General features: G+C 43.8%; 1 protein-coding gene across 1 annotated transcript in view; it reads right to left on the reverse strand.

Moving 5' to 3' along the window:
• The window catches only part of CLASP1 (cytoplasmic linker associated protein 1), a gene marked incomplete in the record, with an annotated part of 180394 nt that overhangs the window by 57666 nt on the left and 104055 nt on the right, over nt 1-18673 (reverse strand). Inside the window, 7 exon segments of the mRNA XM_056534144.1 lie at nt 1386-1445; nt 8716-8786; nt 9556-9691; nt 9873-10018; nt 11721-11813; nt 13106-13179; nt 15390-15545. Coding sequence (XP_056390119.1) covers nt 1386-1445; nt 8716-8786; nt 9556-9691; nt 9873-10018; nt 11721-11813; nt 13106-13179; nt 15390-15545 — 736 coding nt within the window.

Genomic DNA, 18673 nt, shown 5'->3' on the forward strand with positions numbered 1-18673 from the left:
TTAGACCCTGAACCGATGATGAGAATCCTAGAAGTGTAGAGCGGAGAAAAACAAATGAGGATTGCGCCTCATTCACTTGCATTGTGAAGACTTACATTACGAGTCTATGCAGGTCAAATGATCGGGAAAAGAACTCCGTAAGTGCGCATTTTTTGTGCCTTATTCTTGTTCAGTCAGGGTGTGAACTAGAGATGAGCGAATTTACAGTAAATTTGATTCGTCACGAACTTCTCGGCTCGGCGGTTGCTGACTTTTCCTGCATAAATTAGTTCAGCTTTCAGGTGCTCCCGTGGGCTGGAAAAGGTGGATACAGTCCTAGGAGCACCAGAAAGCTGAACTAATTTATGCAGGAAAAGTCAGCAACCGCCGAGCCGAGAAGTTCGTGACGAATCGAATTTACTGTAAGTTCGCTCATCTCTAGTGTGAACACTCAGATCCCAAATGATCAAACCTTTTAATTTTTTTTTATGCCAGTGCCCATTTAAAGAAATAACCACTATGTATAATGTATGGTGCACTGAAAATATCTCACAGGAAATGTGGTCTGGATAAGGGGGTGGTCTTTCAAAGAGGTTTCATTGTAAACAGTCAACAAGAGCAAGGAAACAAGATGGCTTCCTCTCCCAGACTATAAGGAAAGAGATCTAGGTAAGAGGAGACGGCCACAATCGTCCTCCACGTGACCGGATCCAGATGAAGACAACACCTCTCCATTTGCTGCAGCTTCGAACATCTAATCTGACCTTTAAGAATAGTGGTTGTCTTGGTTAAATCCCATTGTACTGGTGAGATTCTTTATTGCCAATGATCTTTCTAATATTGAAATACAAATACGACTAAGGCCGCAGATCACGGGCGAAATGCGACACGTTTTATGCATTCTCTGTACCTGTGTGGAGTTATAATAAATAAAGTGAAGTTAAAAAATAAAGTGGACATCTATCTTCTTTACATGAATCTTTGGGACAAGGTCCGCTCCAGTCCGGGTTTCTTATGGGGATAATAGGTGAGCCAACTGTCAGATTGCTCTATAACAGTGGTCTCCAACCTGCGGACCTCCAGATGTTGCAAAACTACAACTCCCAGCATGCCCGGACAGCCGTTGGCTGTCCGGGCATGCTGGGAATTGTAGTTTTGCAACATTTGGAGGTCCGCAGGTTGAAGACCACTGCTCTATAATGTATGGGATGATTGGCAGCAGAACCTTATAAATCCTCTCTCTCATCCAAATAAGCCCCAATGGTCAGATGGGAGATTCAGAAATATTTATTATAGTAATTTCCAATCACCTACAAACCAAAATTGTGAACCCGACAACGTGAGGAGCGTCTGATACACAAGTCTTCATCATCGGACCAGACCCTGCAGTGCCGCCACCTTCTTACCTTTCCAGTGAGTGCGTCTGCCATTCTTGTAGAAGTAGATCCAAAAATTCGTAACAACGCCTGCGAGAAAAAGAAGGAAGAGATTCAGATGTTGTCATCAAACAGATAGAGACATGAAGGAGGGCGGCTGTACAGGTGTCACAAATGGAGTCTAGTCTGGGATATGGCTGCATGTATTACTTTACATTTATATATAACTAGCTGAGTACCCGGCGTTGCCTGGTTTTTCCTTCCTAATCCTTGTTGGGGAGGAAAATAAAGGAGGAAGCTTTTGACCTCCTATCCCACCCTCCTTTCCAGTGCATCTATCCCGACCTCCTATCCCGACCTCCTATCCCGACCTCCTATCCCGACCTCCTATCCCGACCTCCTATCCCGACCTCCTATCCCGACCTCCTATCCCGACCTCCTATCCCGACCTCCTATCCCGACCCCCTATCCCGACCCCCTATCCCGACCCCCTATCCCGACCCCCTATCCCGACCCCCTATCCCGACCCCCTATCCCGACCCCCTATCCCGACCCCCTATCCCTACCCCCTATCCCTACCCCCTATCCCTACCCCCTATCCCGACCTCCTATCCCGACCTCCTATCCCGACCTCCTATCCCGACCTCCTATCCAGACCTGTAATATATGTACCAGTTATTGAAATATCTTCAACCGTACGGAAGTTATGTGGGAACATACATTTCCCATTGATTTGAATGGGACTTTAAACAAAAACCTTGACCCTCACAAATGGGGGTAGTTAAGGGTTAAATTAACTATCCTATATTTTAAGTGAACATATAAGTAACATGTGACCAAGTATTATCGAAATATCTCCAGACGTTATGGAAGTTATGCAGTAACATATATTTCCCATTGACTTGTATGGGACTTTAAACATAAACCCCGCCCCTGGCAAATGGGGGTGAGTAAGGGTTAAATCACCTATCCTATGTTTGTTGTTGACATATAACTAACATGTGCCAAATTTCATGTTAATATCTTTAGCAGTTTGGACGTGATGCTGGAACATACATACACACACATATATATAGACACATAACGTTCTGACCACCGGCGAGCTGTAGTATCTGATTATGCGCAGTGTAATAGATAAAGCTGCACTCACCTGATGCATAAGATCTTCATGTTATTGTCCGTACAGTACATATGTACAGGATCGGTACCTGCCGCACATTATAGTCTATGGCCAGTTTTGTTTGGCACAGACACTTATTCAAGGCCATGAAAAGGCGTCTGAGCGACATTAAATGGCCATAGGAGGTTTTGTGCCGCTCCTGTACATATGTACTGTACGGACAATAACATGAAGATCTTATGCAACAGGTGAGTGCAGCTTTGTTACATAGAGAAATATATATTCTAAAGCTTTTTTTTGTATAACTGGTTATTTTAAACATTTTCTTTTTTCCCCCAACAAGTTTATCACAAGAACACAGCGTATAGAGAAATATAAAATAGCAAAGACATCTATTCAGTATATCTAAGACAAATCGTACTATTCGGCAGAGCCCATTTACAAAGCCTGTACATGACTGACAAGAACACATTACTTCTCTGACATCTAAGTTTTCAATATTGTGGATGGAGAATTTCTCAGTATTCAGCCCTGACTCTAAATCCATCCAAGATGAGATCAAGGAATGTAAAATAGCGCATATACAGACTAGTGAAGAATGTATTAAAATAATATGGAGTAGAATGAATATATGAGGAGGTTAAAGAGAAAGGATAGAATAGATTTATAGAACCTGTCCAGAGGAAAAGTTGCTCAGTTGCCCATAGCAACCAATCAGATCACTACTTTCATTTTTAACAAGGCCTCTGCAAAATGAAAGAAGCGATCTGATTGGTAACTATGGACAACTGGGCAACTTTTCCTTTGCACAGGTTTTGAGAAATCTCTCCCTATACAGTGACCCCCCGACCTACGATGGCCCCGACATACCATATATATACAGTGACCCCCCGACCTACGATGGCCCCGACATACCATATATATACAGTGACCCCCCCGACCTACGATGGCCCCAACATACCATATATATACAGTGACCCCCCGACCTACGATGGCCCCGACATACCATATATATATATATACAGTGACCCCCCCGACCTACGATGGCCCCGACATACCATATATATACAGTGACCCCCCGACCTACGATGGCCCCAACATACCATATATATACAGTGACCCCCCGACCTACGATGGCCCCGACATAACATATATATACAGTGACCCCCGACCTACGATGGCCCCAACATACCATATATATACAGTGACCCCCTGACCTACGATGGCCCCGACATACCATATATATACACAGTGACCCCCCCGACATACGATGGCCCCGACATACCATATATATACAGTGACCCCCCGACCTACGATGGCCCCGACATACCATATATATACAGTGACCCCCCGACCTACGATGGCCCCGACATAACATATATATACAGTGACCCCCGACCTACGATGGCCCCGACATACCATATATATACAGTGACCCCCTGACCTACGATGGCCCCGACATACCATATATATACAGTGACCCCCTGACCTACGATGGCCCCGACATACCATATATATACAGTGACCCCCCCGACCTACGATGGCCCCGACATACCATATATATACAGTGACCCCCCGACCTACGATGGCCCCGACATACCATATATATACAGTGACCCCCCCGACCTACGATGGCCCCGACATACCATATATATATACAGTGACCCCCGACCTACGATGGCCCTGACATACCATATATATACAGTGACCCCCCGACCTACGATGGCCCCGACATACCATATATATATACAGTGACCCCCGACCTACGATGGCCCAGAATACCATATATATACAGTGACCCCCCCGACCTACGATGGCCCCGACATACCATATATATACAGTGACCCCCCGACCTACGATGGCCCCGACATACCATATATATATATACAGTGACCCCTCGACCTACGATGGCCCCGACATACCATATATATATATACAGTGACCCCCCGACCTACGATGGCCCCGACATACCATATATTTACAGTGACCCCCCGACCTACGATGGCCCCGACATACCATATATATATACAGTGACCCCCGACCTACGATGGCCCCGACATACCATATATATACAGTGACCCCCGACCTACGATGGCCCAGACATACCATATATATACAGTGACCCCCCGACCTACGATGGCCCCGACATACCATATATATACAGTGACCCCCCGACCTACGATGGCCCCGACATACCATATATATACAGTGACCCCCCCGACCTACGATGGCCCCGACATACCATATATATACAGTGACCCCCCGACCTACGATGGCCCCGACATACCATATATATACAGTGACCCCCCGACCTACGATGGCCCTGACATACCATATATATACAGTGACCCCCCCCGACCTACGATGGCCCCGACATACCATATATATACAGTGACCCCCGACCTACAATGGCCCCAACATACCATATATACACAGTGACCCCCGACCTACGATGGCCCCGACATACCATATATATATACAGTGACCCCCCCCGACCTACGATGGCCCCGACATACCATATATATATATATATATATATATATATATATATATATATATATATATACAGTGACCCCCGACCTACGATGGCCCAGACATACCATATATATATATATACAGTGACCCCCGACCTACGATGGCCCCGACATACCATATATATAGTGACCCCCCCGACCTACGATGGCCCCGACATACCATATATATATATATATACAGTGACCCCCGACCTACGATGGCCCATACATACCATATATATACAGTGACCCCCGACCTACGATGGCCCCGACATACCATATATATATATACAGTGACCCCCCCGACCTACGATGGCCCCGACATACCATATATATATACAGTGACCCCCGACCTACGATGGCCCAGACATACCATATATATACAGTGACCCCCGACCTACGATGGCCCCGACATACCATATATATACAGTGACCCCCCGACCTACGATGGCCCGACATACCATATATATATATACAGTGACCCCCCGACCTACGATGGCCCCGACATACCATATATATATATATATATATACAGTGACCCCCCGACCTACGATGGCCCCGACATACCATATATATACAGCGACCCCCCGACCTACGATGGCCCCGACATACCATATATACAGTGACCCCCGACCTACGATGGCCCCGACATACCATATATATACAGTGACCCCCCGACCTACGATGGCCCCGACATACCATATATATACAGTGACCCCCCGACCTACGATGGCCCCGACATACCATATATATACAGTGACCCCCCGACCTACGATGGCCCTGACATACCATATATATACAGTGACCCCCCCGACCTACGATGGCCCCGACATACCATATATATACAGTGACCCCCTGACCTACGATGGCCCCGACATACCATATATATACAGTGACCCCCGACCTACGATGGCCCCGACATACGATCATTTCAGCATACGATCACTCTCATAGTCCATCACATGGTGAAGGCAGCATCAACATACGATGCTTTTGTATGTCGGGGCGTTCGCATAAACGTCTATCCTGCAGCGCAGACTGCTTCAGCCGCCACCGGATAGCCGTTTACGGTGCCCCGTGTGGTCCGCTGACAATCACTTACCTGTCCTCGGGGCTCCGGCGCGTCCTCTTCAGGATCCCCTGCATCGTCGGCGCTCTCCATCGTCGTCATCACGTCGCTGCGCACGCCGTCCCGTCATCCAATAGGAGTGGCGTGCGTAGCGACATGATGGCGGCGACGGAGAGCGCGAACGCTGGGGAAGCAGAGGCCTTGCCGGAGTGTCGGGGACGCAGCGACAGCGATGGACGGCGACATTCCGGGCAGCGGTGACGGTCCGAAGCGGCGGGGACAGGTGAGTACAACTTCCTCTAACAGTGGTCTACAACCTGCGTACCTCCAGATGTTGCAAAACTACAACACCCAGCATGCCCGGACAGCCGTTGGCTGTCCGGGCATGCTGGGTGTTGTAGTTTTGCAACATCTGGAGGTACGCAGGTTGTAGACCACTGTCCTATACTTTACATTGCACGGATCCCTCAACATACGATGGTTTCAACAAACAATAGTCCATTTGGAACGGATTACCATCGTATGTTGAGGGACCACTGTATAACTAAAAGAAAAAATAATGGAAGGGAAGAAGAGAGCATTGGACCCGCACAGTCCTATCTGCTGGTTGGCAACTGCCTATGTCTAGATTACAGCAGATTTACTCTGAGTTCACGCCACGTTTTTGCAATACAGTTCCGTATCAGGTTTGATGCAAAACGGATTCCTCAAAACCGGACTAAACTGTATCAAAACGTGTTTACAAATTTTAATCCGTATACGTTTGAAAAATGACATCCGGTTGCATTAGTTTAAGGAAAAAAACATACACGTTTTTAACTTTTCACTCCATTGTGAATAAAGTTTCACTTGTTTGATTAAAAACTGTGCAAAGTTAAAAACTGTATGGTGAAAACCGGATGGAACCGTACGCACATACGGTTCTGTACGGTTCCCATTGACTCCCATGTTTAACCCCTTAAGGACTCAGCCCATTTTGGCCTTAAGGACTCAGACAATTAAATTTTTACGTTTTCATTTTTTCCTCCTCGCCTTCTAAAAATCATAACTCTTTTATATTTTCATCCACAGACTAGTATGAGGGCTTGTTTTTTGCGCGACCAGTTGTCCTTTGTAATGACATAACTCATTATATCATAAAATGTATGGCGCAACCAAAAAACACAATTTTTGTGGGGAAATTAAAAAGAAAAACGCAATTTTGCTAATTTTGGAAGGTTTCGTTTTCACGCCGTACAAATTAGTACGTTTATAATCCCTTTATTTTGATGCCCTCTAACTTTATTTTTCCGTATAAGCGGCGGTGCGAGGGCTCATTTTTTGCGCCATGATCTGTACTTTTTTTTGATACCACATTTGCATATAAAAAACTTTTAATAAATTTTTTATATTTTTTTTTTATAAAATGTATTAAAAAAGTAGCAATTTTGGCCTTTTTTTTTTTTTTACGTTCACGCCGTTCACCGTACGGGATCATTAACATTTTATTTTAATAGTTCGGACATTTACGCACGCGGCGATACCAAATAGGTCTATAAAATTTATTTTTTACGCTTCTTGGGGGTAAAATAGGAAAAACCGGACGTTTTACTTTTTTATTGGGGGAGGGGATTTTTCCCTTTTTTTTTACTTTTACATTTTTTACATTTTTTTTTACACTTGAATAGTGCCCATAGGGGACTATTCATAGCAATACCATGATTGCTTATACTGATCTGTTCTATGTATAGGACATAGAACAGATCAGTGTTATCGGCGATCTTCTGTTCTGGTCTGCTCGATCTCAGACCAGAGCAGAAGACGCCGGGACCCGGAAGCAGGAAGGTGAGGGGACCTCCGTGCGGCATTCTGAATGATCGGATCCCCGCAGCAGCGCTGCGGGCGATCCAATCGTTCATTTAAATCGCGCACTGCCGCAGATGCCGGGATCTGTATTGATCCCGGCACCTGAGGGGTTAATTGCCGGCGGGTCCCTGGCTGCGATCAGCAGCCGGGATCAGCTGCGCATGACACAGGCATTGCTCCGATGCTCGCGGTTATGCACAGGACGTAAATGTACGTCCTGGTGCGTTAAGTACCACCGCACCAGGACGTACATTTACGTCCTGCGTCCTTAAGGGGTTAAAAAAAAAAAAAAAACCTCATACATTTCAATACGCTTTTTAACCCAGACCAAAAACAGTGGTAGAATACAGTTTTGAGTACAGGAAAAAAAAAACTGACAAAACCGTACAAGACGCAAAATGGACACAACCTGATGCATCTTTTGGCATATGGTTTTCGATGGAGAGTCAATGCACATGATTTTCAATATGGTTCCGAACTTATTTCAAATAAAAAATGTATACGGGAACTGTACTGCCAAAATGTGGTGTGAACCCAGCCTTATGGGCTTTTTTGGCTGAGCACCCCTGAAGCATTCAAAGCTACTATGATGACTACAAGTCCCAGCTTGACTGAAGGCTGTGTCAGCACGTGTGTACACACACACACACTAAATCACAGTATCCGATTATACACAGTGCAGGTGACGCTTCCTGACAGTGGCAGACATATTTGGAGTGATGACAATAGTCGGACTCTCAGCACCTGGACTCACAACTAAACAGATGAAGCAGAGCTGACTAAGAGAAACACACGGAAAAATCTCCCACTAACCTTCGAACCGCTACAGACTTGGAGGTGCAGTTACTTGTAATGATCGGTATTAGCCTTGGGACATGTGTATGCTGCAGACATGGAGAGAATTTTTCATTAAAGGGTTAGAAAAAACATAGATGTTTTCTTCTAGGAACAGCGGCACACCTGTCCTCCGGTCGCATGTGGTACTTTAACTCATCTCCTTGCACTTTAATGGATCTAAGCTGCAATACCACACATGACCTGAGACCAAGGGTGGTGCTGTTTCTATATTTAAAAAAAAAGAAAAGAAAAAGCAGCTTTGTTTTTCCTTAACCAGCTATATTTTTCCTTAAAGGGGTACTCCGGTGGAAAACCTTTTTATTTTTTATTTTTTTATGAACTGGTGCCAGAAAGTTATGCAGATTTGTAAATTACTTCAATTAAAAAATATCTTTACCCTTCCAGTACGTATTTGCAGCTGTATGCTACAGAGGAGATTCTTTTCTATTTCTTAATTTCTTTTTTTGCCTTGTCCACAGTGCTCTCTGCTGACACCTCTGTCCGTGTCAGGAACTGTCCAGAGCAGCTTAGGTTAGCTATGGGGATTTTCTCCTGCTCTGGACAGTTCCTGATACGGGCATCAGGTGTCAGCAGAGAGCACTGTGGACAAGACAAAAAAGAAATTCAAAAACAAAAAGAAGTTCCTCTGTAGCATACAGCTGCTAAAAAGTACTGGAAGGATAAAGATTTTTTTTTTTAATAAAAAGTAATTTACAAATCTGTCTAACATTTAAAAAAAAAAAAATGTTTTCCACCGGAGTACCCCTTTAAATAAACTATATTATGAATAACATCAACGCAAACTCCGATACTCACACGTATGATTAGGCGAATGGCCACCACGCCAGAGGTCGCCATGACTTTGGCACTGTTTGGAACTAAGTTGAAAACCGTAGGCATAATAGCTTCAGCTCCATGGTCAAACTTATTCCCCAGCACATAGGAGAGGTGCCTGATGGGAAAAAATAAAGAAATCTATAATAGTAACCAAGTAAAAAATTAACAGTGTAACACACAGCGGTGGATGATGTGTCAGCGGATGCGGAGGGTGCGATGTCGTGTACGCAGCACATTTCATCTATGATCGGGAGGAGGCCGTGTGTTTGTCAGGACACGTCTGCCGCTACACTCACCCCAGGGTGAGACAGGCTTCTCGAACCACCTGGGAACGCAAGTCCTTGGCGGAAAGCTTGAACGCTCCATCAAGCAGGCGCAGGTGTTGGAAGAAGCTTTCGTATTCTGCAGCGCCGGCCATGAGCAGAGATCGGATTTTCTTAAGCTGCAAAAAAAATATAGAAAACAAAAACAAATTTATATGGATTCTAACATCACAAGACTAAGTGCACACAAAGATATAAAATAAAATTAATCTGGAGCTGTGTTTCCCAACAGGGTGCCTCCAGCTGCTGCAAAACTACATCTCCCAGCATGCCCGGAAAGTTAAAGGGGTACTCCGGTGAAATATATATATTTTTTTTTTTTATTTTTTTTTTAAATCAACTGGTGCCAGAAAGTTAAACAGATTTGTAAATTACTTCTATTAAAAAATCTTAATCCTTCCAGTACTTATTAGCTGCTGAATACTACAGTGGAAATTATTTACCGTTTGAAACACAGAGCTCTCTGCTGAATCACGAGCACAGTGCTCTCTGCTGACATCTCTGTCCATTTTTAGGAACTGTCCAGGGTAAAAGGAAATCCCCATAGTAAATATATGCTGTTCTGGACAGTTCATAAAATGGACAGAGGTGTCAGCAGAGAGCACTGTGCTCGTGATGTCAGCAGACAGTTCTGTGTTTCAAACGGAAAAGAATTTCCGCTGTAATATTCAGCAGCTAATAAGTACAGGAAGGATTAAGATTTTTTAATAGAAGTAATTCACAAATCTGTTTAACTTTCTGGCACCAGTTGACAAAAAAAATTAAAAAAAAAAAAAAAAAAAGGTTTTTCATCGGAGTACCCCTTTAAAGGCTGTATAGGTATGCTGGGAATTGTAGTTTTGCAACAGTTGGAGGCACCCTGGTTGGGCATGCTGGGAGTTGTAGTTTTGCTACAGCTGGAGGTCCACAGTTTAGAGACCTAGGCTCTAGAACAGTGTTTTCCAATCAGGGTGTCTCCAGCTGTTGCAAAACTACAACTCCCAGCATGCCTGGAAAGTCAAAAGCAGTACGGGTATGCTGGGAATTGTAGTTTAGCAACAGCTGAAAGCACCCAGGTTGGAAACTGTTATAGGATGTCAGGGTTGCCCTATGTTATAGCAGTGTATGCCAATCAGAGTGCCTCCAGCTGCTGCAAAACTACAACTCCCAGCATGCCCGGACATGCTGGGAGTTGTAGTTTTGCAACAGCTGGAGGAAACGTGATTGTGATACACTGCTATAACATAAGGCAACCCTGACATCCTATAACAGTTTCCATCTTGGGTGCTTTCAGCTGTCTGGACATGCTGAGAGTTGTAGTTTAACAATAGTTGGAAGCACCTTGGTTGGGATACACTGCGATAACATAATACAATCCTGACATCTCATAGCATCGTGCTTCCCAACCAGAATGCCACCAGCTTTTGCAAAACTAAAACTCCCAGCTTGCCCAAACAGCCAACAGCTATCCTGTCATGCTGGGAGTTGTAGTTTTGCAACAGCGGGAGGCACCCTGGTTAGGAAAAATTGCTATAACATTATGCGATGCTGACAGCCTATAACGCAGTGTTTTTCAACCAGGGTGCCAATACTATGTAATAGGACGTCAGGGGCGCCTTATGTTATAGCAGTGAATCCCAACCAAGGTGCCTCCAGCTGATGCAAACCTATAATTTCCAACATGCATGAACAGCAGTTGGCTGTCCGGGCATGCTGGGAGTTGTAGTTTTGCAACAGCTGGAGGCACCTTGGTTGGGATTCACTGCTATAACAAAAGGTGATCATCATATCGGGTTGTATACCCCCTAACACAATGTAAAGTGCAGGAGGTCCGCTCCTTACCGCTGTGATCCTCTGCTCCCAATCGTGCTTATCATCCGACAGGATTTCCCGAATTTTATTGATTTGCTCCTCGAGATCTCTGGCGGAGTAGATCTGTAAGAGAAGAGACAGCCCCGGTCATCACTACAGTCATTCTACTATGAGCGCTATGCGTCTGTCACTGCCGTTCGGTACAAGGTCTTCTTCAGAGCCAGAAGAACCTGCAGTATCTTACAGCTTGGACAGTGATCGGATCCGAGGACAGAATTAGAAAAGGTAACACAGCAGTACAGAGTATTTCAGCAGAAGAGTGCACTGATCGTGCTGGGGTCAATCCTGGGATATCTGGGGTATTATATTAGATAAAAATAGCTGCTTTCTTTTAAAAACAGCACCTCCATTGTCCTCAGGTGGTGTGCGGTACTGCAGCTCAGTCTAATTTAAGGGGATGGAACTAAGCTGCAATACCACACTCAAACTGAGGACAAGAATGGCGCTGTTTATGGAAGAAACTGTTTTGATAACCCCTTTAATAAAGTTTTTGAGGATGGAGCCACATGTGATAAGGGCAGCATTATGATATGAGAACAACGGATACAAGTGGGACGGACAGAATTAAGGGGGCTTAAAGGGGTACTCCAGTGGAAAACTTTATTTTATTTTTTAAATGAACTGGTGCCAGAAATTTTATGCAGATTTGTAAATTACTTCTATTTAAAAATCTCAATCCTTTCAGTACTTATTAGCAGCTGTATGCTACAGAGGAAATTCTTTTCTTTTTTAATTTCTTTTTTGTCTTGTCCACAGTGCTCTCTGCTGACACCTCTGTCCATGTCAGGAAGAGCAGGAGAGGTTTGCTATGTGGATTTTCTCCTGCTCTGGAAAGTTCCTGATACGGGCATCAGGTGTTAGCAGAGAGCACTGTGGACAAGATGAAAAAAATAAATAAAAAAAATAAAAAAGAATTTCCTCTGTAACATACAACTGCTAATAAGTACTGGAAGTGTAAAGATTTTTTAATAGAAGTAATTTACAGATCTGTTTAACTTTCTGGCACCAGTTGATTTAAAAAATAAATAAAAAACTTTTCCACCGGAGTACCCCTTTAAGACTCTGATGTCAGATATTTTTTGACAGACAGCAGAGGGGAGTGTAACCTGAACCCCAGTGCAAAATCTATAGCAGTGCTTTTCTTATTCAAGAAACAGCACCACTCTTGTCCTCAGTTTGCGTGTGGTATTACAGCTCAGTTCCATTGAAGTGAATGGACGAAAGCTGCAAAACCACAGACAACCTGAGGACAGGGACATGAGGCGCTCAGTGAGATCCTTCTCCAGCTCTGGGTTAATGCAGCACAAAAAACATGATCTTTATGTGTGACCATGAATGACGCAGAATCCTGTTACCTGCACCGTGGGGACATCCTCAAAGGATCTGATGAAGTCTTCCTCGTCCACCCCTCCTGCACCTTCCTTGGCTCCTGTAACAGTCCAAAAAATAACATTTACTCCCCTGATCGCCCATTTATCACCTTAATCTCCCATCATAGCCGGAAGCTTAGGACAGGCACTGGATACATTCACCATACGGACATCCGAAGCCGGTGGGGATAAATGCATTTATATCAGGATGCAGAAATGCTGCAGTGAAACCAACCACCACCCCGGATATAACTCCCTCAATCTCTGTGGGATGCATTGATTTCTCTTACAGGCTTCCAATTACAGCTACAACATGAGATCAGTGACAGGAAGAAGTGAGAGGGTTACTGTGGGATCAAAAAATTGTACACAATGCACTAGCTTCAGCTTGTGTTTTTTGATTCCCTCCTAACAGGAAGTTGTGCAGCCCTCTCATTGTCAGTGTGGTGTTGTGTCAGCAGCTCCCCAGCTCTTCTCTCTCTCCTGACAGGAAGTTGTGTAGCCCTCTCATTGTCAGTATGGTGTTGTGTCAGCAGCTCCCCGGCTCTTCTCTCTCTCCTGACAGGAAGTTGTGCAGCCCTCTCATTGTCAGTGTGGTGTTGTGTCAGCAGCTCCCCAGCTCTTCTCTCTCTCCTGACAGGAAGTTGTGCAGCCCTCTCATTGTCAGTGTGGTGTTGTGTCAGCAGCTCCCCAGCTCTTCTCTCTCTCCTGACAGGAAGTTGTGTAGCCCTCTCATTGTCAGTGTGGTGTTGTGTCAGCAGCTCCCCAGCTCTTCTCTCTCTCCTGACAGGAAGTTGTGTAGCCCTCTCATTGTCAGTGTGGTGTTGTGTCAGCAGCTCCCCAGCTCTTCTCTCTCTCCTGACAGTAAGTTGTGCAGCCCTCTCATTGTCAGTGTGGTGTTGTGTCAGCAGCTCCGCAGCTCTTTCCTCTCTCCGGACAGGAAGTTGTGTAGCCCTCTCATTGTCAGTGTGGTGTTGTAATGTAGAAAGAAGCTTCGTTTAGACCAGGATTCGTGGCGCTGATTAGGACACAGGACTCCCAGGATCAGAATAACATCCATCAGACTTTATTACCAATAATGCAACGCATTTCGCTGCGCATGCGCAGCGAAACGCGTTGCATTATTGGTAATAAAGTCTGATGGATGTTATCCTGATCCTGTGAGTCCTGTGTCCTAATCAGCGCCACGAATCCTGGTCTAAACGAAGCTTTTTTCTACATTATCCTACTCTTATCCAGGAAGGCTGCAGATGGACCCTATATAACTACACACCTCTACCATTGTTGTGTATGTTGTTACACAACCTCATCTGGTAAGCGGTATATTGAATTCCCCCATCTTCCTACCATTACCACCAACGTTACTCCACAAGGAGCGCCTTTGCTTTTTTCTCTTTCAGCAGCTCCCCAGCTCTTCACTCTCTCCTGACAGGAAGTTGTGTAGTCCTCTCATTGTCAGTGTGGTGTTGTGTCAGCAGCTCCGCAGCTCTTTCCCCTCTCCGGACAGGAAGTTGTGTAGCCCTCTCATTGTCAGTATGGTGTTGTGTCAGCAGCTCCCCAGCTCTTCCCTCTCTCCTGACAGGAAGTTGTGTAGTCCTCTCATTGTCAATGTGATGTTGTGTCAGCAGCTCCCAGACTACTTCCTCTCTCCAGCGACAACACATCATCCTCTTTTGTCTCAGGAGACGCGGCTGGATGTCATCTCTGAGCTCTAGCCCCACCCCCTGAGTGATGTCATCACTGAAGTGAATTTCCCACAAGTGTAACATAGGCAGCATTCCTGCTCCAGTATTACGGCTGTATGCTCCGGCTGTAATGACTAGAGATGAGCGAACTTACAGTAAATTCGATTCGTCACGAACTTCTCGGCTCGGTGGTTGCTGACTTTTCCTGCATAAATTAGTTCAGCTTTCCGGTGCTCCGGTGGGCTGGAAAAGGTGGATACAGTCCTAGGAAAGAGTCTCCTAGGACTGTATCCACCTTTTCCAGCCCACCGGAGCACCGGAAAGCTGAACTAATTTATGCAGGATAAGTCATCAACTGCCGAGCCGAGAAGTTTGTGACGAATCGAATTTACTGTAAGTTCGCTCATCTCTAGTAATGACCTAAAAAAAAAAAAAAAAAAGACAGCACCCGCCCATATTGCACTTGTGTCAACCCTAATCTGAGGACAATGAGGACAATGCTCTATTATGTCCCAGTAATGCCGACTGACATCTAACTCCTGTGTGAGGGGGCACACAATGGGCACACAGGCTCCTGTACTTACCTCCAGGTTTGGCAGCCGCTACTGTTGCCCCCGGCCTCCGAGCCGTCCCCATGGTCACCGGTTTACGGGCAGGTGGCGGCACTTTGGAGGAAGCGGTGGAGCTGGCGGATGACGGTCGGTTTCCATCAACAGAATCTTCATCGTCAAAGTTCTTATCTGTAAGAAATGATTATAAGGAGTTTATAAAAGGAGAATATAATAGTCCGACGCTCTACAGGAAATACTGGAGCAGACATGACCACCCAGACTATGGGAACCGGTGAATGTGGGCGGGGCCAGTGCAGCCGGCTCTCCCATTACAATCCTGTTACATTAATGGAATATTAGTGGAGAGAGGTGAATACACACATTATGGACATGGAGCAAATAAAGAAAACTATATAGGAGTGTTCGCCATTTTAATTTGATATACGGCATCTATGATCCTCTCCATTGTTAAGGATAGGTGACTGGGTAGTGTCCACTACTCTACTGGTGGATGACCATAACAACAGCTCCACTATGATGTCCCTGGTACAGACCCCAATCACACAAAACCTACACAAAGACTGTGTGACAGGAATTCTTCTATAATCGGATAACTGCATCACATGAACAATCATCAATAACCATCAATATCAAGTAAAACACCCAACCCCACAGCGGTGGACGGGCCAAAGCCAGAGAATAGTGGCGCCAATGTCCCTGCTCCACACCCACAGCAACACCACAAAGACCAGCAACCCCAGAATCAACAACCTGATTAATGCGACCCATAAAACCATCCACATCAGATCATCCATCACACATACAGATAAACATATTATACACAGATATACTAAACACAGATACATCACACACACACTATACACCCACAAAACACACATTATACATTATACTCCCAGATCTACTATAAACACAAAATATACAATTACTATATACACAATATACATACTCCCAGATCTACTACACACACACACACACATTATACAATTACTATATACACATTATATATTATACTCCCAGATTTACTACACACACAAATTATACAATTACTATATACACAATATACATACTCCCAGATCTACTACACACACAAATTATACAATTACTATATACACATTATATATTATACTTCCAGATCTACTATAAACACAAAATATACAATTACTATATACACAATATACATACTCCCAGATCTACTACACACACAAATTATACAATTACTATATACACATTATATATTATACTTCCAGATCTACTATAAACACAAAATATACAATTACTATATACACAATATACATACTCCCAGATCTACTACACACACAAATTATACAATTAATATATACACATTATATATTATACTCCCAGATCTACTATAAACACAAAATATACAATTACTATATACACAATATACATACTCCCAGATCTACTACACACACACACACTAACAAAACACACATTATACATATTCCCAGATCTACTACACACACACAAATTATACAATTACTATATACACATTATATATTATACTCCCAGATTTACCACACACACACACACACACATTATACATATTCCCAGGTCTACTATACACACACACACATTATACATATTCCCAGATCTACTATACACACACACACATTATACATATTCCCAGATCTACTATACACACACACACATTATACATATTCCCAGGTCTACTATACACACACACACATTATACATATTCCCAGATCTACTATACACACACACACACATTATACATATTCCCAGGTCTACTACACACACACACACACACACACACACACACACACACACATTATACATATTCCCAGGTCTACTATACACACACACACACATTATACATATTCCCAGGTCTACTACACACACACACACATTATACATATTTCCAGGTCTACTATACACACACACACATTATACATATTCCCAGGTCTACTATATATTTACACACACACACACACATTATACATACTCCCAGATCTACTACACACACACACATTATACATATTCCCAGGTCTACTATACACACACATTATACATATTCCCAGGTCTACTACACACACACACACACACACACACACACACACACACACACACACACACACACATTATACATATTCCCAGGTCTACTATACACACACACACACACACACATTATACATATTCCCAGGTCTACTATACACACACACACACATTATACATATTCCCAGGTCTACTATACACACACACACATTATACATATTCCCAGGTCTACTATATATACACACACACACATTATACATATTCCCAGGTCTACTACACACACACACACACACACACACACACACACACACATTATACATATTCCCAGGTCTACTATACACACACACACACACACACACACACATTATACATATTCCCAGGTCTACTATACACACACACACACACACACACACACATTATACATATTCCCAGGTCTACTATATATACACACACACACATTATACATATTCCCAGGTCTACTATATATACACACACACACACACACACATTCCCAGGTCTACTATACACACACACACACACACACACACATTATACATATTCCCAGGTCTACTATACACACACACACATTATACATATTCCCAGGTCTACTATATACACACACACATTATACATATTCCCAGGTCTACTATACACACACACATTATACATATTCCCAGATCTACTATACACACACACACATTATACATATTTCCAGGTCTACTACACACACACACACATTATACATATTCCCAGGTCTACTATACACACACATTATACATATTCCCAGGTCTACTATATATACACACACACACACACACACATTATACATATTCCCAGGTCTACTATACACACACACACACACACACATTATACATATTCCCAGGTCTACTATATATACACACACACACACATTATACATATTCCCAGGTCTACTATACACACACACACACACACACACACACACACACACACATTATACATATTCCCAGGTCTACTATATATACACACACACACACACATTATACATATTCCCAGGTCTACTATATACACACACACACACATTATACATATTCCCAGGTCTACTATACACACACACACATTATACATATTCCCAGGTCTACTATATATACACACACACACACACACACACACATTATACATATTCCCAGGTCTACTATACACACACACACACACACACATTATACATATTCCCAGGTCTACTATATATACACACACACACACACATTATACATATTCCCAGG

This window comes from Hyla sarda, chromosome 8 (assembly GCF_029499605.1).
Source record: "Hyla sarda isolate aHylSar1 chromosome 8, aHylSar1.hap1, whole genome shotgun sequence".
Taxonomy (NCBI): Eukaryota; Metazoa; Chordata; class Amphibia; order Anura; family Hylidae; genus Hyla; species Hyla sarda.